Source organism: Malaclemys terrapin, chromosome 21 (genome assembly GCF_027887155.1).
Source record: "Malaclemys terrapin pileata isolate rMalTer1 chromosome 21, rMalTer1.hap1, whole genome shotgun sequence".
Lineage (NCBI taxonomy): Eukaryota > Metazoa > Chordata > Testudines > Emydidae > Malaclemys > Malaclemys terrapin.
Window position 1 is genome coordinate 20,902,959 of NC_071525.1, and position 23,721 is coordinate 20,926,679.

At 66.0% G+C, this 23,721-nt stretch overlaps 1 protein-coding gene across 4 annotated transcripts in view; it reads right to left on the reverse strand.

Moving 5' to 3' along the window:
- Positions 1 to 229: 229 nt before the first annotated feature.
- The window catches only part of ARHGEF1 (Rho guanine nucleotide exchange factor 1), a 34,846-nt gene continuing 11,354 nt past the window's right edge, over positions 230 to 23,721 (reverse strand). For 3 of the 4 annotated variants that reach the window (XM_054010562.1, XM_054010560.1, XM_054010561.1), the window contains exons 13-32: positions 23,385 to 23,423; positions 22,409 to 22,567; positions 22,162 to 22,243; positions 19,993 to 20,177; positions 19,080 to 19,226; positions 18,783 to 18,865; positions 11,352 to 11,477; positions 10,240 to 10,354; positions 9,938 to 10,038; positions 8,991 to 9,068; positions 8,745 to 8,820; positions 6,851 to 7,018; positions 6,335 to 6,422; positions 5,295 to 5,405; positions 5,028 to 5,095; positions 4,616 to 4,777; positions 4,266 to 4,433; positions 3,037 to 3,188; positions 1,905 to 1,999; positions 230 to 1,504 (exon numbers count right to left, since the gene is read on the reverse strand). In XM_054010562.1, coding sequence (XP_053866537.1) covers positions 1,922 to 1,999; positions 3,037 to 3,188; positions 4,266 to 4,433; positions 4,616 to 4,777; positions 5,028 to 5,095; positions 5,295 to 5,405; positions 6,335 to 6,422; positions 6,851 to 7,018; positions 8,745 to 8,820; positions 8,991 to 9,068; positions 9,938 to 10,038; positions 10,240 to 10,354; positions 11,352 to 11,477; positions 18,783 to 18,865; positions 19,080 to 19,226; positions 19,993 to 20,177; positions 22,162 to 22,243; positions 22,409 to 22,567; positions 23,385 to 23,423 — 2,186 coding nt within the window. In that variant the 3' untranslated portion in view covers positions 230 to 1,504; positions 1,905 to 1,921. The remainder of the gene's footprint in view (positions 1,505 to 1,904; positions 2,000 to 3,036; positions 3,189 to 4,265; positions 4,434 to 4,615; positions 4,778 to 5,027; positions 5,096 to 5,294; positions 5,406 to 6,334; positions 6,423 to 6,850; positions 7,019 to 8,744; positions 8,821 to 8,990; positions 9,069 to 9,937; positions 10,039 to 10,239; positions 10,355 to 11,351; positions 11,478 to 18,782; positions 18,866 to 19,079; positions 19,227 to 19,992; positions 20,178 to 22,161; positions 22,244 to 22,408; positions 22,568 to 23,384; positions 23,424 to 23,721) is intronic. The other variant, XM_054010564.1, reaches the window with a different exon arrangement.

Consider the following 23,721-nt stretch of genomic DNA (forward strand, 5'->3'; position numbering starts at 1 on the left):
TCCGGGCCCCGAGCCCCTCCCCCGTTCTAACTCACATCTCCACAGGTGGGAGGGGAGTGGGACACGGGGTCAGTGGGGTGCCCTTGGGGTCAGTGGGTCACACAGGGTCAGTGGGGGGCCCTTGGGATAAATGGGGGGCCCATGGGGTCACACAGGGTCACACAGGGTCAGTGGGGGGCCCTTGGGATCACACAGGGTCACGCACACAGACAAACAGAGACACTCGGAGTCCTGAAGCAAGAGCGGTTTTTATTCGATATCTTTACAGTTTCTTTGGTTCAGTGACACCCTCCCGTACCTTAGCACCCCCCCGAAGTTATACTCAGAAGAGCCAGCTGGGGGGGGCACAGTGCCCCCCACTTCTCCCATCCCAGATTTCAGACATCCACCATCCATCATACCTACAAACAGCTCTCCCTTTGGGAGGGGGTGTCAGCCTTTGGCTCCTTGGGGGGGACATTTAAACCCAGATCTCCCCCCTCCATGTTGCCCCCCCACACAAACACCTAGTTAAAAAGCAGAATTGTAAAAATCTCACTGAGCGCGGGGGGGGGGCAGACAGAGAACTGGGGGGGCATGGAGGAGTCTCTGTGGGGACACCCCCCCCCCCAGAAATTCTCTAGGGAATTTCTACCTGCTTTTTAAAAGCAATGGAAGCCCCTGGAAAAAGCCCTATCTTGGGGGGGGACGCCCGTAGGGTACAAGGGAATTAGGGGGCCCATCCCCCATCCCACCTGCCCCCCCTTTTTTTGGTTCCAATGATTCTGTGCCAGCCCAGCTGCCATGTCGGCACAAACCAACCGCTGCCCCCCCCCCCCCACACTCCAGGTTCTGGGGTCCCCCCCTATAAATCATATATATAAAAATATCCCAGCAAAAGTAAAACATAGCTCTCTCTATATAAAAGCGGCTCTCGGGGGTCGGCCCCTAAGGCACATGGCAGGGGATGGGGGGCAGTGGAATGTAACCCCCCTCCCCCAAATACTGATCTCAAGGGGTGGGGAAAACCTTGCAGCTGCAGCGCCCCCTGCTGGCCGATCCCGCAAACAGCACTGGCCAGGCTCAGCCAAGGGAGGGGAATGGGACATTGGGCCGTTCCCCTCGAGGGGGCACTGGCCCCAGTCCGTCCCCAGGGCAGGGACTGGCTGGCTCGGAGGATGGGACAGATTGGGAGTGGAGGGGGACGTGCGTTTGCTGGAGGGAGTTTGGGGGTAACCCCCCCTGAGGGCGGCTAGCGGGGGAGGGGTGTCTCATCCCGGGGGGAGCCACACGGGCTGTGCCCCCGCTGGGGATTTCAGAGCGGGGCAATTCGGGGCCAGGCCTGGGGGAGATTCCCCCCGCCCCCGGATCCCATCTCTACGTGTACACGCCCCCGGCTCCTGGACACAGCACCACAGCGTGTCCTAGAGAACAGAGGTACCCAACCCACTCCAGCAGCGCCCCCCCAGGAGACCCCCGGCGGGAGGGCAAAGACCGCCCGGCCTCTTCCTCCGGGGCGAGGGGGCTGCAGAGACAAGACAACGGGAACAGGGTCAGAACCCCAAACTCAACGGTGGGCCCCCTGCCCCACACCCCCCAGCCCCCCTGCCCCACACCCCCCACAGGCTTCCCAGCGAGCCCCCTGCCCCACACCCCCCAGCGAGCCCCCTGCCACCCCCGGATTCCCTGCCCCACACCCCCCACGGGCCTCCCAGTGAGCCCCCTGCCCCACACCCCCCTGTGAGCCCCCTGCAACCCCCGACTCCCTGCCCCACACCCTCCACAGGCTTCCCAGCGAGCCCCCTGCCACCCCCGGACTCCCTGCCCCACACCCCCCACAGGCTTCCCAGCGAGCCCCCTGCCCCACACTCCCAGTGCCAGGCCTGACGGCCGGGGGGAGCCCCCGACTGGGCCCCTGGCCTCACCTGCAGCAGGGCTCCCCTCATGTGAAGCTGGGGGAGGGGGGGGAGCTGTACTTGGCCAGGAGCTGCTGCAGCTGGGAATAGTCGTCTTCCATGTCCTGGGGGGCCGGGGGGGGGATTACTCATGGGTGAAATGAAGAGAGTGGAGCCATCACAGCAGCCCCTCCCCCCACTGACCCCCTCAGCCCCCCATCTCCCCCCGACACTGACCCCCTCAGCCCCCCATCTCCCCTCGAACCCCCCCACTGACCCCCAGCCCTCACCACTGACCCCCCTAGACCACCATCTCCCCCCAGCCCCCCATCTCCCCAGACACTGACCCCCAGGCCCCCTTCTCCCCCCGATCCCGGACACTGAACCCCTGTCCCCATATCTCCTCGAACCCCCCACTGACCCCCTCAGCCCCCCATCTCTCCTCGAACCCCCCCACTGACCCCCAGCCCTCACCACTGACCTCCCTAGACTCCCATCTCCCCCCAGTCCCTGACACTCACCCCCAGCCCCCCATCTCCCCCCGACCCCGGACACTGAACCCCTGTCCCCATCTCCCCTCGAACCCCCCACTGACCCCCTAGACCCCCATCTCTCCTCGAACCCCCCACTGACCCCCAGCCCTCACCACTGACCACCCTAGACCCCCATCTCCCCCCAGCCCCACATCTCCCCCTGACACTGACCCCCTCAGCCCCCCATCTCCCCCCGATCTGGGACACTGAATCCCTGTCCCCATCTCTCCTCGAACCCCCCCACTGACCCCCAGCCCTCACCACTGACCCCCCTAGACCCCCATCTCCCCCCAGCCCTCCATCTCCCCCTGACACTGACCCCCTCAGCCCCCCATCTCCCCCCGACCCCGGACACTGAACCCCTGTCCCCATCTCCCCTTGAACCCCCCCACTGACCCCCTAGATCCCCATCTCCCCCAACCCCGGACCCTGACCCCCCATCCCCATCTCCCCTCGAACCCCACACTGACCCCCAGCCCTCACCACTGACCCCCAGCCCCCCATCTCCCCCCAGCCCCACATCTCCCCCCAACACTGACCCCCTCAGCCCCCCATCTCCCCTCGAACCCCCCAGCCCTCACCACTGACCACCCTAGACCCCCATCTCCCCCCAGCCCCCCCCCCAGTACCTTCAGCCTGAGAACAGCCTCCTCCAGGTGCTGGCAGCTGACCCGCACGTCCCCCGCCTGCCGGGGCGTCAGCACAATGGAGGAGCCGGGCCCCTCCCCGTCCGGGCACCGCGACCCCAAACCCGGAGAGCCGGGGCCGTTCGGGGCCCCCCCTTGTGGGAGACCAACGGAGTCGGGTCAGTCCAGCAACTCCCGCCCTGAGAGCATGTCCCAGCATGCCCCTCTCCACCCCCATCCCATCAGCCCCTGCTCCCATCGCCCCCATTTCCCAGCATGCCCCTCTCCACCCCCATCCCATCAGCCCCTGCTCCCATCGCCCCCATTTCCCAGCATGCCCCTCTCCTCCCCCATCCCATCAGCCCCTGCTCCCATCGCCCCCATTTCCCAGCATGCCCCTCTCCGCCCCCATGTCCCATCAGCCCCTGCTCCCATCGCCCCCATTTCCCAGCATGCCCCTCTCCACCCCCATCCCATCAGCCCCTGCTCCCATCGCCCCCATTTCCCAGCATGCCCCTCTCCGCCCCCATGTCCCATCAGCCCCTGCTCCCATCGCCCCCCATTTCCCAGCATGCCCCTCTCCGCCCCCATGTCCCATCAGCCCCTGCTCCCATCGCCCCCCATTTCCCAGCATGCCCCTCTCCGCCCCCATGTCCCATCAGCCCCTGCTCCCATCGCCCCCCATTTCCCAGCATGCCCCTCTCCGCCCCCATGTCCCATCAGCCCCTGCTCCCATCGCCCCCCATTTCCCAGCATGCCCCTCTCCGCCCCCATGTCCCATCAGCCCCTGCTCCCATCGCCCCCCATTTCCCAGCATGCCCCTCTCCGCCCCCATGTCCCATCAGCCCCTGCTCCCATCGCCCCCCATTTCCCAGCATGCCCCTCTCCGCCCCCATGTCCCATCAGCCCCTGCTCCCATCGCCCCCCATTTCCCAGCATGCCCCTCTCCGCCCCCATGTCCCATCAGCCCCTGCTCCCATCGCCCCCCATTTCCCAGCATGCCCCTCTCCGCCCCCATGTCCCATCAGCCCCTGCTCCCATCGCCCCCATTTCTCAGCATGCCCCTCTCCGCCCCCATGTCCCATCAGCCCCTGCTCCCATCGCCCCCATGTCCCATCAGCCCCTGCTCCCATCGCCCCCCGAATTTCCCAGCATGCCCCTCTCCACCCGCATGTCCCATCAGCCCCTGCTCCCATCGCCCCCCACCATTTCCCAGCATACTGTTCTCATACCTGGCGCCCCCCCCTCGCTCTCGGCGCCATCACCCGCGTCCCGTTCCTCATCCTCATCTCCGGCGCCCCTGTTCTCCGGCGCCCGCCGCCAGCCGTCCTCGGGGGAGCCGAGGTCCCTGTCCTCCGGCAGGGGGGACCCCCCGACCAGCAGCCTCTTCAGCGCAGACACTGGGGGGGGGGAGGGTCAGATGGGGGGATTCCCTCCACAGGCCCCCCCACCCAACGGGACCCAGCCCAACTTGGGGGTCAGACCCCAGCCCCAGGGGTCAGGCAGCTCACCCCAAGCCCCCTCAGGGAGTGGGATGGAGGGGTCAGCAGGGGGACAGGTTGGGAGGTTCGGGGGGTCTCACCTCTCTCCAGCGCGGCGGCTGCCAGCCCCCCCTCACACCCCACCGCCTGGGGTTTGTGGAGAGCCAGCAACTCCGCCAGGATCCGCTCCGAGTCCTTCTCCGGCTTCTCCAGGCTGCGCTCCTCAAACTCCATCCCCTCCAGCGCACCGTCCTTCTCCCGCTCTGGGGGGCAGGGGACAGTCAGCCCCCGTGGGACCCCCACGGAACCAGGAGTCCTGCCCCCCCCTCGGAGTCACCACGGAACCCAGGAGTCCTGCCCCCCCTCCCTCCAGAGCCACCACGGAACCCAGGAGTCCTGATCCCCACCACCACATAGCTGTCCCATCCCCCCACAAGTCCCCTGTCTCCCTGCCTTGGCCTGGGGGGCAGGGCAGTGGGTGCTGCCCATTATCCCCCCCCAGCTCCCCCTCACCGTCCGAGTGCAGCCTCTCCTTGGACGAGTTCCCGTTCTCCGAGGTGCTCAGCAGCGGCTCCCGGTAACTGCAGGAGGCGGAGAGGAGGGGGAGTGGGGGTGTCAGCAAAGAAAGGAAGAACAGTCCCCCCCACCAAAAAAATAACTCCGCATAGAACCACCCCCCCGGCCCCACCCCAGAGCCAGCCACATCCCATTGCCAGACAAGGGGTCCCGGCATAACCAGCCCCCAGCCCCGCCCCAGCCCCACACGCCCGCTGCACTCACTAGCTGGGGCTGTACGGGGCCGACAGACTCGGGGCAGCACGACGCGGTTTCTGGCGATTGGAACCCGGCAGCTTCAGAGACCCGGCCGTCTCGCTGATCAGAGCGCACCAGCTAGGGACCGGAGAGAGACAGAGCTCTGCCGGTGCCCCTCACTCCCCTGTTAACCCAGCCTTACCCTCCCCTGCCCCCAGCTCTGCCGGTGCCCCTCACTCCCCTGCTAACCCAGCCTTACCCTCCCCTGCCCCCAGCTCTGCCGGTGCCCCTCACTCCCGACCCGCAGCCCCTGCTAGCCCAGCCCTGGGCTCCCCCCAGCTCTGCTGGTGCCCCTCACTCCCGACCCGCAGCCCCCTGCTAGCCCAGCCCTGCCGGTGCCCCTCACTCCCGACCCGCAGCCCCTGCCAGTCCAGCCCTGGGCTCCCCACAGCTCTGCCGGTGCCCCTGTGATGAAGTGGGACTTATTAATGTTTTCACTGAATACTGTGTGTGTGCCTCAGTTTCCCCTATGCATTTCTTAGGTCTCTAGGTGGTGGGATAAGGGGTGTGATTGTTGCAGAGCCCTAGAGGGCAGATGTGATACTGTCTGCACACAGAATGGCCGACACCCTGTCTCCTGATGGCCTGGCCTCTGCAAAGGTGCCAACTGAAGGTGTTGGAGAACAAAGAGATCAGGTGACCTCCTGGCCTGGGAAAGAGACAAAGGCAGAGGAGGGACTGGAGGGGGTTGCAGTTGGGAGCTGGCTGGGGAGATGGGGGGAGGCCCAGCACCGGGGTCTGGGCTCCCTGGGGCCCCCCAGAATGGACCCGGCGGAGGGGTCCCGTTCACTGGACCTACAAGCTCTGTTTTAGACCGTGTTCCTGCCGTCTAATAAACCTCTGTGTTACTGGCTGGCCGAGAGTCCCAGGGAATCGTAGGAAGTGGGGGATGCAGGGCCCTGACTCCCCCAAACTGCATGACACCTGGGCTCCCCCCCCAGCTCTGCCGGTGCCCCTCACTCCCGACCCGCAGCCCGTTAGCCCAGCCCTGCCCCCCCAGCTCTCACTTCTTTCTCTCCGACACCGTCTGGGCCACCAGCTCGTAGATTTGGGCTCCGTTCTCCCAGCTGAAGATGACGTAAAAGGCATTGCGGTCTGGCAGGGGGAGGGGCCGATGAGTGGGGGGCTCCACAGTGCCCCCCCCAGGTTCACAGACCCCTCCGTCCCCCCTCCCTTCCAGGCCCCACCCAATGCCCCTCCCGCCCCCAGCACCATCCGCTCAGGCTGCCTGTGTGTGTGTGTGTGGGGGGGGGGGACTGGACTTCCCACAATGCACTGGGGCAGCCCCCCCGGAGCAATTGGCTTCGCCCTAGGATGACCAGATGTCCCAATTTTATAGGGACAGTCCCGATTTTTGGGTCTTTTTCTTATATAGGCTCCTATTACCCCCCCCATCCCGACTGTTCACACTTGCCGTCTGGTCCTCGCCCACAGTTGGAGCATCGCAGTAGGGGGGCAGGGAGCCCCCCAGGCTGCCCCCCCCAGAGCCCCCTGAACCCCGCAGAGCCCCCCTGGCTGCCGACCTGTGGCCACCTCGCGAGTCATGGCGGAGCTGAGTTTGATGATGGGGCTCAGGACCTGCCGGGGCTCGGGCGTGGGGCCGGGGGGGCGGCTGTGGCAGCGAAGAACCAGCCGCTCCTCTTGCCGTTGCAGCAGCACCAGGATGTCGTCCAGGAGCAGCACGTGCACGTCTGGGGGGTGGGGGGGTCAGCGGGGGGGACGCCTCCTGGCCCCCGGAGCCCCCCATCCACTTCCCGGCCCGAGCCCCCCACCCCCAGTGTCCTCACCCCCAGAACCCCCCATCCACTTCCCGGCCCGAGCCCCCCACCCCCAGTGTCCTCACCCCCAGAACCCCCCATCCACTTCCCGGCCCGAGCCCCCCACCCCCAGTGTCCTCACCCCCCCGTCCTGACCCCCGGAGCCCCCCATCCACTTCCCGGCCCGAGCCCCCCACCCCCAGTGTCCTCACCCCCCCCCCGTCCTGACCCCCAGAACCCCCCATCCACTTCCCGGCCCGAGCCCGCCACCCCCAGTGTCCTCACCCCCCTGTCCTGACTCCCAGAACCCCCCATCCACTTCCCGGCCCGAGCCCCCCACCCCCAGTGTCCTCACCCCCCCCATCCTGACCCCCGGAGCCCCCCATCCACTTCCCGGCCCGAGCCCCCCACCCCCAGTGTCCTCACCCCCAGAACCCCCCATCCACTTCCCGGCCCGAGCCCCCCACCCCCAGTGTCCTCACCCCCAGAACCCCCCATCCACTTCCCGGCCCGAGCCCCCCACCCCCAGTGTCCTCACCCCCAGAACCCCCCATCCACTTCCCGGCCCGAGCCCCCCACCCCCAGTGTCCTCACCCCCCCCGTCCTGACCCCCAGAACCCCCCATCCACTTCCTGGCCCGAGCCCCCCACCCCCAGTGTCCTCACCCCCAGAACCCCCCATCCACTTCCCGGCCCGAGCCCCCCACCCCCAGTGTCCTCACCCCCCCCGTCCTGACCCCCAGAACCCCCCATCCACTTCCCGGCCCCGAGCCCCCCACCCCCAGTGTCCTCACCCCCCCGTCCTAACCCCCAGAACCCCCCATCCACTTCCCGGCCCAAGCCCCCACCCCCAGTGTCCTCACCCCCCCCATCCTGACCCCAGAACCCCCCATCCACTTCCCGGCCCGAGCCCCCCACCCCCAGTGTCCTCACCCCCAGAACCCCCCATCCACTTCCCGGCCCCGAGCCCCCCACCCCCAGTGTCCTCACCCCCCCCGTCCTGACCCCCAGAACCCCCCATCCACTTCCCGGCCCCGAGCCCCCCACCCCCAGTGTCCTCACCCCCAGAACCCCCCATCCACTTCCCGGCCCGAGCCCCCCACCCCCAGTGTCCTCACCCCCCCCCGTCCTGACCCCCAGAACCCCCCATCCACTTCCCGGCCCGAGCCCCCCACCCCTCCCACCCCCAGTGTCCTCACCCCCCCAACTCCCCCAGTCCCAACCCCCAGAACCCCCCATCCACCTCCCGGCCCCGAGCCCCCCACCCCTCCCACCCCCAGTGTCCTCACCCCCCCCGTCCTGACCCCCAGAACCCCCCATCCACTTCCCGGCCCCGAGCCCCCACCCCTCCTGCCCACAGTGTCCTCACACCTCCCAACTCCCGCAGTCCCAACCCCCAGAACCCCCCATCCACCTCCCAGCCCCAAGCCCCCCACCCCTGACCCCCAGAACCCCCCATCCACCTCCCGGTCCCAAGCCCCCCCCCTGTCCCCAGTGTCCTCACCCCCCCAACTCCCCCAGTCCCAACCCCCAGAACCCCCCATCCACCTCTCAGCCCCGAGTCCCGCACCCCTCCTGCCCCTAGTGTCCTCCCACTCCCCGCTCCCCCAGTCCTCACGGCTCCCTGATGACCCCCAGCCCCCCCAACCCCCGTCACTCACCCACAGCCTTGTCCTTACTGACGCGCCAGGTCAGGCCGCCCTCGTGCACCAGGTTCCGCTTGCTGATATCTGTGTTCTGGGGGAGCGGGGGGGGGGGCGGTTAGATGGGAACAGACCTCCCCGATCCCATAGCCAGCCCCCCCGCCCCCAGTGTACCCCCTTACCCCATAGCCAGCCCCCCCGCCCCCAGTGCTCCCCCCAGGAGCCCCCCCCCATAGCCAGCGCCCCCACCGGGCGAGGCCCCACCTTGAACTCGCTGAGCAGTGGGTCCGTGCTCTGCTTCAGGCTGGAGAGATCCAGGCGCTTCTGATAGTCCTTCAGCTTCTGCAGGGGGCGGGGGGCGCATTAAAGCCGGCTGGATGGATGGGGCGGGGCGGGGGAGGCATTAAGGCCGGCTGGACAGGGGTGGAGGGTGGGGGTGTTAAGGCTGGCTGGACAGACAGGGTCGGGGGGGGGGGGAGGGCGTTAAGGTCGGTTGGGGTGGGCGGGGGGGGGGGCGTTAAGGCTGGCGGAGGGCTGTGGAGGGTGGCCGGGTACAGACGGACAGACAGTGCAGGGCGTTAAGGCCGGCTGGATGGACAGGGTCGGGGGGGGGCGTTAAGGCCGGCGCGGGGCTGTGGAGGGTGGCCGGGTACAGACGGACAGACAGTGCAGGGCGTTAAGGCCGGCTGGACGGACAGGGTCGGGGGGGGGGCGTTAAGTCCGGCGCGGGGCTGTGGAGGGTGGCCGGGTACAGATGGACAGACAGTGCAGGGCGTTAAGGCCGGCTGGACGGACGGGGTCGGGGGGGGGGGGGGGGGGGCGTTAAGGCCGGCGCGGGGCTGTGGAGGGTGGCCGGGTACCAGGGCCGGCTCCAGGCACCAGCCCACCAAGCTTGTGCTTGGGGCGGCACCTGGAGAGGGGTGGCACGGTGCTCCGGCTCCTGCCGCCAGGGAGAGTGGGGCCACGACCGGGGCTCGCCGCCTTCCCCCCCGGCACTCTGGCCGCCCTCCCCTGCTGCGCTGGCGGGGGGGGGGTGGCCAGAGGCTTTTTTGCCTGGGGCGGCAAAAAAGCCAGAGCCGGCCCTGCCGGGTACGGACGGACAGACAGTGCGGGGCGTTAAGGCCGGCTGGACGGACAGGGTCGGGGGGGGGGCGTTAAGGCCGGCTGGACCAACAGGGTGGGGGGGGCGTTAAGGTCGGCGGGGGGCTCACCATGAAGTTCTCCATGTGCCGCACCTCCTGGTTGACGTGGTTGAGGATCTGCCGGCAGCACTCGGCCGCCCGCTGCACCTTCGCCCGCTCCTCCTCCTCCTCTGGAGGGACAGGCTGGGTCAGTGCCCCCGCCCCGGCCCCCCAACCCCCAGCCCCCCTCTGGCTGCCAGTCCCTGGCCCACAAGCCAGCCCCCCCACCCCCCAGTGCCTGGCCCACCCCTCCCCTGGCCCCCAGCCAGGCCCCCTTCCTCTCCCCAACTCTTCCTCCCCCATGGCACCTCCTGCCCCCCGCGGCCCCTCACCCGTGTACTTGGCGATGTTCTCCAGCAGCAGCGGGTACTTGGTGAGACGCTGCATCTCGATGGGGATGATGTCCTTCAGCTGCAGCCGCCGGCAACGCGGCTGGCTCTCTGCCTCCTGCGGGAACAGGCCGCTGGGACGGGGGCAGGGCAGGCCGGGGTGGGAGGGCTGGGGGGCAGGCTGGGGGCGTGACGAAGTGGGGATTTTCCCTGGTTATGTTGTAGGTGAGCCTATGTGAGTCGTACTGTTTTGCATGGATGCAGTGTGTGCCTCAGTTTCCCTGTGTCCTGCACCAATGTCTGGGTGGTGGGAATAAGGGGGTGCGACTTGGGGGCTGCTCCAGCTGCCTGCAGGGGGGCTGTGGTTGCCCCCTCGTAACCTGAGCCCCAGGAGGGGGATGCGACCAGGTGACTCTGGCCAGGAAGCGAGATAAAGGCCGGAGGAGGAACAATGGGCCGGGCAGGGGCCGGGCAGCTGGAAGCGAGACTCTCGGCTGGCTTGGAACGGGGACCAGCCCTGGCTCTGGGCTCCCCTCCCCTCAAGATGGACTTGGCTGAAAGTCTCTGATTTGTGCTAACGAGCTCTGCCCTACACCGTGTTCCTGTCGCCTAATAAACCTCTGTGTTACTGGCTGGCCGAGAGTCACGTCTGAGTGTGAAGTGGGGGTGCAGGACCCTCTGGCTGCCCCAGGACCCCGCCTGGGCGGACTCGCTGTGGGAAGTGCACGGAGGGGCAGATGCTGAATGCTCCCAGGAGAGACCCAGGAGGTGAAGCCATGTGAGCTCCTTGCCCTGAAGACAGTCTGCTCCGAGGGAGAGGAGGCTCCCCAGAGTCCTGACTGGCTTTGTGGGGAGCAGGTCCAGAGCATCGCCCAGGGACTCCGTGACAGGAAGTAGGGCAGGCCAGGAGGCAGAGCCAGGAAGGCCAGGGGGCACAGGGCCGGGGTGCTGGAGGGAAGCGGGGCAGGCCAGGGGGCCGGGGGGTGCAGGGCCGGGGTGCTGGAGGGCTGGGGGGAAGCAGGGCAGGCCAGGGGGCCGGGGGGCACAGGGCCGGGGGCGCAGGGCCGGGGGGAAGCGGGGCAGGCCGTGGGGCGCAGGGCCGGGGGCCCCGGTACCTGAATGAACTGGCTGAAGCGCGTCTCCTTGCGCTGCTTGGCCTTGAGCTGCTCCAGCGCGAAGGACTGACGGCTGCAGAACCGGGCCGAGATCTTCTGGAACCAGCCGCCCTCGGTGCCGTCAAACTGGGGGGCGGGGGGGAGTATTCACCTGCCTGTGGCTCTGCCCCCCCCGCCCCTGGCCCCCCGCCCGCCCCCATCACGGGTTCCCTGCATCCAACCCCCTGCCCCACCCCCATCCCCGGGCTCCCCACCCCCACCCATCCTGGGGTCACCCCCTGTGACAGAGCAGGGAGCAGGGCAGATTTGACCTGGGAATGTTGCAGGGGGGTTGCAGTGGGGATGTGGGACTTCCCTTGAAGGAAGCTACCTGAGCTGTAACCTGAGCCAGGAACGGGGGTGGGGAGAATTAACACCTTCTGCCCGGGAGACTGAACAAAGGAGAGGAGCAGCGGGAGGAGTTGGGGAGTTTAGTTTGCGGTTGGGGCTGGGTGGTGCAACGCAGGGAACCCCAAGCTGGGGTCTAAGCTCCCTGAACCTCCCCGAGGGACCTAATTGAGGGGGTCTGGTCGTACCTACACGCTCTGCTTGAGACTGTGTTCCTGTCCTTAAATAAACCTTCTACTTTACTGGCTGGCTGAGAGTCGCAGTGAATCTCGGGAAGAGGGGTGCAGGGCCCTAACTCCCCCACAATCCGCAACAACTGGTGGCAGCGGCGGGATCTACTGCACCCCGTGGACGGCGCTTCCTGCAGTAAGTGACTGGGGAGCAGTAAAACGAAGGGGGATTGACGGGGACCAGGCCTGCTGAAGAGTGGGAGAGAGACGGTTATTACCCCTGGGAGTGTGTGACCAGCGAGAAGGACTTTTGCAGTAACAGGGTCCCCCGGGGGGATCGCAGCGAGTGGTCCCAGGGGCGGAGGAGTCTGCAGCTCGACCCTGGCAGAGAGGTGGTGACCTCGAGAAGGGCTGGCACACTAGGGGGCCCCCTGGGAAATGTGGGGAGCTGTGAGCACACAGGCCGGTGAGTGGCCAGCAGGAAGATGTATGCCAAGCGGCTTAAGAGCGACCTGGTGGAGCTGTGCAAGCAGAGGCGGCTGCGCATTGGGAGGCTCACCAAAGAACAGCTCATTGCCCAGCTGGAGGCGGAAGATCGCGCGAATGAACTGATCCCTGTGTCTCAGGGAAGCAGCCTGGCAAATGCAGCGCAGGCACCAGTGTCTGTCCCAGCTGGGAGTGGTCAGCCGGCTGCTGAGGGCTTCCCGAGACCCCTCCTCCCTATGCCTAGGGGAAGGGTGGGGAGGAGCCCAGCAAATACCGAAGGCGCCGTGACCCCCCCGGCCAGCAGGGGATCCCCCCGGCGAAGCTCGCCGGCCAGCAGAGGATCCTCCCGGCGACGTTCGGCATCCGGGGAGCGGAATTGGCTGGAATGGGAGAAAGAGCTAAAACTGAGAGAGCTGGAGGATCGTGAACAACAGAGACAGCATGAAGAGAGACAGCGTCAGCATGAACGGGAGGAGAATGAGAGACAGCGTCAGCATGACCTGGAACTGGCGAGATTGAAGGGCAGCGAACCCCCGGCTGCGGTGAGTGAGGGTGGACCCAGGACTGCACGGAGCTTTGATAAGTGCATCATGGCCCCATACAAGGAGGGGGAGGACATGGATGACTTCCTGGAGGCCTTTGAGACGGCCTGCGAGCTGCACCGGGTGGATCCCGCGGACAGACTCCGGGTCCTTACCCCCTTACTGGACCCCAAAGCCGTGGCATTGTACCGCCAACTGGGAGAGGCAGAGAAAGGGGACTACGAACTATTCAAAAAGGCCCTGCTACGAGAGTTTGGGCTGACTCCTGAGATGTACCGGGAAAGGTTCCGGAGTCAAGATAAAACCCCTGAGATCTCATATCTGCAACTAGCCGTCTGCATGGAAAGATACGCCAGCAAGTGGGCTGGTGGGGCCCAGACGAAGGAGGACCTGATTAAACTGCTGGTACTGGAGCAACTGTATGAGCGGTGCCCATCCGACCTGAGGCTGTGGTTGGTGGACAGAAAGCCAGAGAACCCGCGACACGCCGGGCAGCTGGCTGATGAGTTTGTAAAGAGCCGGTCAGGGGGTGGCAGGGAGGAGCCCCAAAGGAACAGGCCCGCCGCGATGCAGAGAGAGAGTCACCCTGGGACCTCCCAAAGGGGGAATATGGGGAATCCCCTCCCACGGGGAAGGCCCAGCATCAGGGACAACCGACCGGCTCGAGGGGACCCACGGGACCTGAGCTGCTATTACTGCGGCCGAAGAGGCCACGTTCGGGCCCAGTGCCCCAAGCTCAAAGACAGACTGAGCAGACCGAACCCGCACCGGGTTAACTTGGTAGAGGCCCAGACGGACGAGGGGCAGGCTTCCCACGCAAGAGTGGCTGGCAGCTTATCAACTGCTCAAGAGAGAGAAGGGCCCCCGGCCAGCTTCTCTGGGGGGCCAGATGCTCCGGATTCAAAGTTCTCCGTTTACAGGGTTGGCGCAGGGCTGTCCCTGCGGAGCGAGTGCCTTGTTCCCCTGGAGGTGGATGGGAAGAAAGTTTATGGATACTGGGACACGGGCGCAGAGGTGACACTGGCCCGGCCCGAGGTGGTGGCCCCAGATCGGGTGGTGCCCAACACCTTCCTGACCCTGACCGGGGTGGGCGGGACCCCATTCAAGGTTCCCGTAGCGAGGGTACACCTGAAATGGGGGGCCAAGGAGGGCCCCAAGGACGTGGGAGTGCACCACCATTTGCCCACTGAGGTGTTGATGGGGGGGGACCTAGAGGACTGGCCAAGCAGCCCCCAGACCGCCTTAGTCGTGACCCGTAGCCAGAGCCGGCGAGGGGCACTACGCCCTGACCTTGGGAAGGATGTCCCACCGGAGGCACCGAACCCTTCCCGGGTGGGGAGGGAACACCCAAGGACAGGCCGCGGGGTGGCTGGGGCTTCCGACCCAGCCGACGAGAGGGAGCAGGTCCCCATCCCTTCCCCAGCCGCCGAGTTCCAGGCCGAGTTGCAGAAGGACCCCTCCCTGCGGAAGCTAAGGGGCCTGGCTGACCTCAGTGTGGTACAGACCATGAGGAGAGGATGCAAGGAGAGGTTCCTGTGGGAGAAGGGGTTCCTGTACCGAGAGTGGGCTCCCCCAGGGGAAGTGGAGTCATGGGGGATCAGGAGGCAGCTGGTGGTTCCCCAGAAGTTTCGCCACAAGCTACTGTACCTGGCCCATGACATCCCTCTCGCAGGGCACCAGGGGATCCGGCGCACCAGGCAGAGGCTGCTACAGAACTTTTACTGGCCCGGGGTCTTCACCAACGTCCGGCAGTACTGCCGATCCTGTGACCCCTGCCAGAGGGTGGGGAAGGCCCGGGACAAGGGGAAGGCAGCATTGAGACCTTTGCCCATCATAGAGGAGCCTTTCCAGAAGGTGGCCATGGACATAGTGGGACCTCTCAGCAAGACGACCCGGTCTGGGAAGAAATACATCCTGGTGGTGGTCGATTTCGCCACCCGCTACCCCGAGGCAGTGCCCTTATCGTCCATTGAAGCAGACACTGTGGCGGATGCGCTGCTGACCATTTTCAGCCGAGTGGGGTTCCCCAAGGAAGTCTTGACGGACCAAGGGTCCAACTTCATGTCGGCCCTACTCCGGTGCTTGTGGGAGAGATGTGGGGTCCGGCACAACTGGGCCTCAGCATATCACCCCCAATCCAACGGGCTGGTGGAGAGGTTCAATGGGACGCTAAAAATGATGCTGAAAACATTTATGAATCAGCACCCGCAGGACTGGGACAAGTACTTACCTCACCTGCTGTTTGCGTACAGGGAGGTACCCCAGGAGTCTACCGGGTTTTCGCCTTTCGAACTGCTATATGGAAGGCGGGTAAGGGGGCCCCTGGACCTGATGAGAGACGAATGGGAGGGGAAGGCCACTCCTGACGGAGAGTCGGTGGTGGAGTATGTCCTGACCTTCCGGGAACGACTTGCCGAGCTCATGGGCCTGGCCAGGGAGAATCTGGCCAGAGCCCAGAGGAAGCAGAAGGTCTGGTATGACCGCACAGCACGGGCCCGCGCCTTCGCCACTGGGGATCAGGTGATGGTCCTCATCCCCGTGAGGAAAAACAAACTCCAGGCCGCCTGGGAAGGGCCCTTCAAGGTTGTCAAGCAACTAAACGAGGTAAACTATGTGGTGGAGCTGTCGAACCGGGCACACCACCACCGGGTGTACCATGTGAATATGATGAAGCCATATTATGACAGGGGGAATATGGTGTTGGCCGTGTGTGGACAGTGGGAGGGGCAGGGAGATGACCCTTTAGTAGATCTATTCCCTGGGACAAGAGTTGGCTTCCCCCTGGAAGCAATTCCCCTCTCTGATCGGCTAACCCCTGCCCAGCGAGCTGAGATCGGAGGGGTGCTGCATCTGTACCAGCAGCTGTTTTCCAACCAGCCTGGACGCACTAATCTGACTGTCCACCGGGTGCAGACAGGATCGCACCCGCCTATAAAATGCTCCCCCTTCCGAGCCACAGGGAAAACTGCTCAGGACCTGGAAAGAGAGGTCAGTGACATGCTGGCTTTGGGGGTGATCCAGCCGTCTTCCAGCCCTTGGGCCTCGCCGGTGGTGCTGGTCCCCAAAAAGGACGGGTCGATCCGGTTCTGTGTGGACTATCGGAAGCTCAATGCCATCACTGTAGCCGATGCCTACCCCATGCCCAGGCCGGACGAGCTCCTAGACAAGCTGGGAGGTGCTCGGTACCTTACCACCATGGATCTTACAAAGGGCTATTGGCAAGTGCCGCTGGATGCAGATGCCAGGCTGAAATCGGCCTTTGTCACCCCTCTGGGGCTCTATGAGTTCCTGACCCTGCCCTTCGGCCTCAAGGGAGCGCCGGCCACCTTCCAGCGCCTGGTGGATCAGCTACTGAGGGGGATGGAGAGTTTTGCCGTGGCGTATATCGATGACATCTGTGTCTTTAGCCAGACCTGGGAGGACCACATATCCCAGGTTAGACAAGTGCTGGACCGACTCCAGAAGGCTGGGCTGACCGTAAAACCGGAGAAGTGCAAGGTGGGGATGGCTGAGGTATCCTACCTAGGCCACCGGGTGGGAAGCGGCTGCCTAAAGCCGGAACCAGCCAAAGTGGAGGTGATCAGAGACTGGCCCGCTCCTCAAACCAAAAAGCAGGTCCAAGCCTTTATTGGGATGGCAGGGTACTATCGGAGGTTTGTGCCCCACTTTAGCGCCATAGCCGCCCCCATCACTGAGCTGTGCAAGAAGGGGAAGCCAGACAAAGTGGTCTGGACCGAGGAGTGCCAGGAGGCTCTCCGGGCGCTGAAGGAGGCTCTGGTCAGTGGCCCAGTTCTGGCAAACCCAGACTTTGACAAGCCCTTTATGGTGTTCACCGACGCCTCAGACACAGGACTGGGGGCGGTGTTAATGCAGGAGGATGAAAAGGGGGAGAGACACCCCATCGTGTACCTGAGCAAGAAGTTGCTACCCCGGGAGCAGAACTACGCGGCCATCGAGAAGGAATGCCTGGCCATGGTGTGGGCCCTCAAGAAACTAGAGCCATATCTCTTTGGGCGTCACTTCACCGTGCACACCGACCACTCTCCCCTGACCTGGCTGCACCAGATGAAAGGAGCCAACGCCAAGCTCCTGAGATGGAGCCTGCTCCTGCAGGATTATGACATGGACGTGGTCCATGTGAAGGGACGTGACAACCTGATAGCGGACGCATTGTCCCGGAGAGGGAGCCCTGAACTTCCCCAGGTCACTGGTCAGAGTGACCCCGCTCAGTTCAGTCTCGAAGGGGGGAGAGATGTGACGGAGCAGGGAGCAGGGCAGATTTGACCTGGGAATGTTGCAGGGGGATTGCAGTGAGGAGGTGGGACTTCCCTTGAAGGAAGCTACCTGAGCTGTAACCTGAGCCAGGAACGGGGGTGGGGAGAATTAACACCTTCTGCCCGGGAGACTGAACAAAGGAGAGGAGCAGCGGGAGGAGTTTGGAGTTTAGTTTCGGTTGGGGCTGGGTGGTGCAACGCAGGGAACCCCAAGCTGGGGTCTAAGCTCCCTGAACCTCCCCGAGGGACCTAATTGAGGGGGTCTGGTCGTACCTACACGCTCTGCTTGAGACTGTGTTCCTGTCCTTAAATAAACCTTCTGCTTTACTAGGGTTACCATTCGTCCGGATTTACCCGGACATGTCCTCCTTTTTGTGCTAAAAATAGCGTCCGGGGGGGAATTTGTAAAGCACTCACAATGTCCGGGATTTCCCCCCTCCCCCGGAGCGGCTGGGAGGGCTGCAGGAAAGTCCCGGGCTGGAGTCCGGAGCAGCTGGAGAGGAGCCGGATCCGCCCTGCATTCCAGCAAGTGTCTCAGCACAAAGTGCAGCCCTCCCCTTTTGCAACTGGGAGCGGTTTCTGCCATGCAGCGTAGCAAAACGGGAGGGAGAGCACTTTGTGCTGATACAAGGACAGCTCTCCCCTGCAACCCGGTCCGGGCCAGGGACCGGGTTTTGTTGTGCAGGGCCAGGGACCCGGTTTTGTTGTGCTGGGGAGCATAGCCACGTGTCCGGCTCGCACAGAGCCCAACACCCTGTTCTGAGCAGCAGGGTAAGGGGGGCAGGAGAAGGGGCAGGGAGGTTCTGGAGGGGGCAGTCAAGAAACGGGGGGGGGCTTTTTGGGGGGAGTGGAGAAAGTTTTGGGCAGTCAGGGTACAGGTAGGGGGTAGGGTCCTGGTGGGCAGTTGGGGGGGGGTCTTAGGAGGGGGCAGTTAGGGGACAAGGAACAGGGAGTCTTAGGTAGGGGGTGGGGTTCTGGAGGGAAGTTAGGAGCAGGGGTCCCAGGAGGGGGCAGTCAGGGGACAAGGAGCGGGGGGGTAGGGGGCTGGAAGTTCTGGGGGGGAGCTGTCAGGGGGCAGGAGTGGGGAGAGGGATCGGAGCAGTCAGGGGACAGGGAGCAGAGGGGTTTAGATGGGTTGGGAGTTCTGGGGGGGGCTGTCAGGGGGTGGGGAGTGGTTGGATGGGGCGTGGGAGTCCCAGGGGTCTGTCTGGGGGTGGGGGTGTGGATAAAGGTTGGGGCAGTCAGGGGACAAGAGGCAGGGAGGCTTAGATAGTCCTGGCGGGCAGTTAGGGGCAGGGGTCCCAGGAGGGGGTAGTCAGGGGACAAGGAACGGGGGAGGGTTGGGAGGTCAGGGGGGGCGGGAAGTGGGAGGGGCAGGGGCGGGGCTAGGGCGGGGCTTCTCCCGTCCTCTTTTTTGCTCGCTGAAATATGGTAACCCTAGCTTTACTGGCTGGCTGAGAGTCGCAGTGAATCTCGGGAAGAGGGGTGCAGGGCCCTAACTCCCCCACAATCCGCAACACCCCCCACTGTCCACCCCTTGGACACCCCGCCGGGTTACTAGCCCCCCCGTACCCGGGCCAGCAGCGTGTCCCCGATCTCGGCAATGATGCAGTCGCTCTTCTCCCGAAGCTTCTTCAGGCTCTCGAGGAACGTGGCTGGGGGGCAGGGGGGGTGTCAGAGCCAGCCAGCGCCCCCCAGCTCCCCCTGCCCCTCCCCCAGCCACACCCCCTGCCCTTCCCCCACGACACCCCCTGCCCCTCCCCAGCCACCAGCAACACCCCTGCCCCTCCCCCAGCGACACCCCCTGCCCATGCTCCCTGCCCCCCAGCCCCTTTGTATGTGCCCCCCCAAAGGCCCCCCGCCACTCACTGTGCACGTCCATCAGTTCGTCCAGGCCAGGGAAGATGTTGGCCAGTTCGGTCTCCTGGAAGAAACCTTCGCTGAGCAGCGGCTGGTAGAAAACCTCCAGAAGCACCCGCAGCATCCGCACGTGGGCGTGTTCGGTGAGGAACAGCTCTGGGGGGGCACAGGGGGGGTCAGGGGTGCACGGCTGGGGGCTCTCACTCCCCCTCCCCTGGCAGAGCTGTGGGAGGTTTGGGGGAGACTTGGAGGCTTATGGGGTCTCCACCCCATCTACCATTGGTGGTGGTCTGGGGGGGTGGGAGGCTGGGCAGTTGTTGGGGGACTGTGTGGGCAAACTGGGGGGCCGTGGGCAGGAGTTGGGGGTTGGGAGCTGGGGGGCTGGGGCAGAAGTTGGGGGGCAGGGGTGGGTGTAGGGGGTGGGAGGCGGGGGGACAAGGGTGGGAGCCAGGGTCGGGAACCGAGGGGAGGAGTTGGGGGACGGGAGTCAGGGGAGCAGGGGCAGGAATCGGGGTGCCAGGGGGGGAGTTGGGGGTTGGAGCTGGGGAGTGGGGGGGGCAGGAATCAGGGGACTGGGGGCGGGAGTTGGCGGGTGGGAGCTGGGGACTGGGGGGAAGTTGGGGGGCTGCGGGGATCTGGGGGGATTTGGGGGCCTAGGGGCAGGAGTTGGGGGCAGGAGCCGGGGAGTGGGGGGAAGTTGGAGGGCTGTGGGGATCTGCGGGGGATTTGGGGGACTGGGTGGGAGTTGGGGGGTGGGAGCTGGGGACTGGGGGGAAGTTGAGGGGCTGCGGGGATCTGGGGGGATTTGGGGGACTGGGGGTGGGAGTTGGCGGGTGGGAGCCAGAACCGGGGGGTTAGGGGGGAGCCGGGGGGCTGGGGACTAGGGGGTTGCAGTCTAGGGCCGAGGTCTCTCCCCACCCACCGTTGATGACCTCTTGCCGCTTGACTTCGCCTTTCTTCAGCCTGAGGAGGGTGTCGGGGGGGACCCGCTGGCGCCAGGTCGGCGGCTCCGGCTCCAGCTCCGAAACGCGCGGCTCAGTCTCCTCAGACTGGGGAAGCAGAAAGGACTGCGGGGGCTCCCCTCCCCCGGCCCCCCCGGGCTCCGGGCTGTGGGGAGAGGGTGCGTGAGAGCAGGGAGGGCTGCGCCCCAAGGCCCCCCCAGTCCCTCAGCTCCCCCCCACTTCGCCCCTGCCCCCAGCCCCCCGCCCCGCTGGCCTGCAAAGAGTGAATCCGTGGGCTGGGGGCTCCCCGACACCTACGTGACGCCGCCGGGCCTCGGGCGCCCCGGCCCCAGGGGGGGTCTCTCCTGCAGCTCCCCGGCGCGGGTGGCCGCCTCAAGGTCCACGTCGCTGCGGGAACGCAGCTGCTTCCCCTTGGCCGAGCCGCGCTGCGAGCGCTTCCGCTCGGTCACACGCAGGCTCTCCGATCGGCCCAGCCTCCCCGGCAGCCTGTGGGCGTGGACAGCCACGGACGGGGGGACACGGACCGGACCAGCCACGGACGGGGGGACAGGGACCAGACCGGACCAGCCACGGACGCGGGGACATGGACCAGACCGGACCAGCCACGGACGCGGGGACACGGACCAGACCAATCACAGACGGGATGACACACGGACCGGACCAGCCACGGACGGGGCGACAGGGACCGGACCAGCCACAGACACGGGGACACGGACCGGACCGGACCAGCCACGGATGGGGCGACACACGGACCAGACCAGCCACGGACAGGGCGACAGGGCCGGACCAGCCACGGACGGGGGGACACGGACCGGACCAGCCACGGACGGGGGGACATGGACCAGACCAGCCACGGACGGGGGGACATGAGATGGGTTGGGGCGTGGACAGGGGAGCCCCAGATGGGACCGGCCATGAAAGGGGAGGGGGAACCCACAAACCAACCAGACACAAGGGGGGCATCATAACAAGCCACGGGAGGCAGAATCATCCAATCACAGAGGAGGAGAAGCCACAGAGGGTACAAATGGACCAATGGGAGAAGCGAGGGGGGGATGGAACAGCCAATGGGAAGCAAGGATTGGAAGACAAGATCAGGCACAAGGTGTGAAGATGGGGGGGGCGGGGGGTGTTCATGCTTCAGACCAGGGCCCCACAGCCATGCACCAGGCTCCGGGAGGGGGTCGTGCTGCAGGGAGCGGGGGGCTCAGTAGGGGGCGTTCTCCCTGGCACTAGTGCTGACCCCAATGCAGCACTAGGGGGCGCTGCGGGGGGCTCAGGAGGGGGTGCTCTCCCCGCCAGTCAGGGCTGGCCTGATGCCCCAGAGCGGCGCTGGGGGGGGCAGTAGGGTGGTGCTCTCCCTGGTGCTAGCGCTGACCCCAATGCAGCGCTAGGGGGCGCTGTGGGGCGCAGCAGGGGGTGCTCTCCCCGCCAGTCAGGGCTGGCCCAATGCCCCAGTGTGGTGCTAGGGGGTGCTGGAGGGCAGTAGGGGGACGCTCTCCCTGGTGCTAGGGGGCGCTAGGGGGCCCGGCAGGATAAGAACCGGGTACTTAGCTCAGCCCGTGGGTGTCTCTAAATTATTTTCCCCGCGGAACCAGCCTGTCCCCACAAACATGCAAATTGGGGGGCTCCAGGGGGGTCACCGACCTTTTCCATTTTCTAGGAAGAAACAGCAGGAGAAGAGGAGCGTTAACTGGGGGGGGGGCTGCCTGGCCCAGAAGGGACCCCCCACACGATACAGACAGAGGCACTCTAACCACTAGACCCCACTCCCCCCCCCAAACCAGGGAGAGAATCCAGGAGTCCTGGCTCCCATCTCCCCCTGCCTCCAACCAGCAGCCCCCACTCCCCTCCCAGAGCCGGGGGGCCAGGAATGGGGCAGGGCAGTAGCTGGGGTGCTCCTGGGGTAGTCAAGGGGCCGAGTGAGAGCAGGAGCAGGGTCAAACCCCCCACCCCGCCCACCACTCGGGGGAGTCGGCCCCCCAGTGAGGTCCCCGGGGGAGGGGCATGCAGGGGCAGGAGTGAAGAGCAGGGAGGGGGACAGACAGACAGACAGGGAGGGGACTGCAGAGCATGGAGTGTGGGGGGGAGGCACCTCAGGGTGGCCCCCCTGTACCCCCAGGACTCACCTCTCGTTCTCAGCACTGTCCTCGGGGGGCTGCTCGCTGGGGGGGGCCTCCCCCTGCTCCACGGGGCACTGGGGCTCTGACCCTGTGGGGGAAAGGTGGGGAGAGCAGGAGATGGGGGCTGGGGAGGGGCAACAGCAACCCCCGCAATGCTGTAGCCCCTCCCCCCTTGGACCTTTCCCCAACCCCCCCCCCCATGTCCAGTCCCTTCTCCCCCATGTCCTCCCCCAGCCCCTCCCCCACCTCTTACCCAGCTCCCCATCGGTCCCCTCCCCCGGAGGGGGGTTCACGGTCACAGAAACTCCGGGGGGCTCAAGCCCTGGGGTCCCGGACACGGCCCCCTTGCCCCGACTCTCGCTGCGCTCCAACAACTTGAGACCCTTCCGCTCCGAGGCCACGGCCTTCTCCGCTGGGGGGAGACGTGGGGGTGGGTCAGTCACTGCCGGGCGGCAGCACTCAGAGACACCCCCGCAAATCAGCATGAGCCCCTGCTCTGACCACTAGACCCCACTCCCCTCCCAGAGCCGGGAAGAGAACCCAGGAGTCCTGGCGCCCAGCCCCCTGCTCTGACCACCAGCCCCCACTCCCCTCCCAGAGCCGGGAAGAGAACCCAGGAGTCCTGGCGCCCAGCCTCCCTGCTCTGACCACTAGACCCCACTCCCCTCCCAGAGCCGGGGAGAGAACCCAGGAGTCCTGGCTCCCAGCCCCCTGCTCTGACCACTAGACCCCACTCCCCTCCCAGAGCCGGGGAGAGAACCCAGGAGTCCTGGCGCCCAGCCCCCCTGCTCTGACCACTAGACACTGCTCCCCTCCCAAAGCCGAGGAGAGAACCCAGGAGTCCTGGCTCCCAGCCCCCCCGTTCTAACTACCAACCCCCATTCCCCTCCCAGAGCCGAGGAGAGAACCCAGGAGTCCTGGCTCCCAGCCCCCCCCATCTCTAACCACTAGGCAGCTGAACTCTACACACAGCCAAGTGGTGCTGGACACAGACGCGGGGGGGGGGCAGGCGGCTGCATGCTGGGGCGCTGGGGGGTGAGGTGGGGGGGGGTCAGTGATTCATGGTTGGGGTGACGGGGTTAGTGTATTAGGGGGGGCAGCCCAGACCCCTACCCCCCAGGTGAGAAGGACACACACTGGTTGTGGGGAGAGTTAATGGGGTTACAGGGGCAGGGGCCCGGGCTGGGGTGCCCCGGGGGGGCCATGCATGGGGCTGGTGGGGCCGGTACCTTCACCCTCGGGGACTTTGCTTTGTCTGAAATCAGAATCTGCAAGAGAGAAGAGCGAGTGAGAGCAACAGGCTGAGGGGGGGTAGAAATGGGGGGACCCCGCAGAGCCCCACAGCTCCCCTGGGACTAGTACCCCAGCAGGGCCCTCCCCGGGCCCTGAGCCTCCTCCCTGGGGAGCTGAGTGGGGCCCAGGGCATGGCCTGGCTCATAGAGAGTGGGGGGCGGAGGGAACAGAGTAGAAGTGGGGGGTGGACGAGTTACCCCACAACATCCCAGAAGTAGGGGATTTCAGATGCGCTCAGAGCTTCAAATCTGGGGGCACACGGGAGCCGGGGAG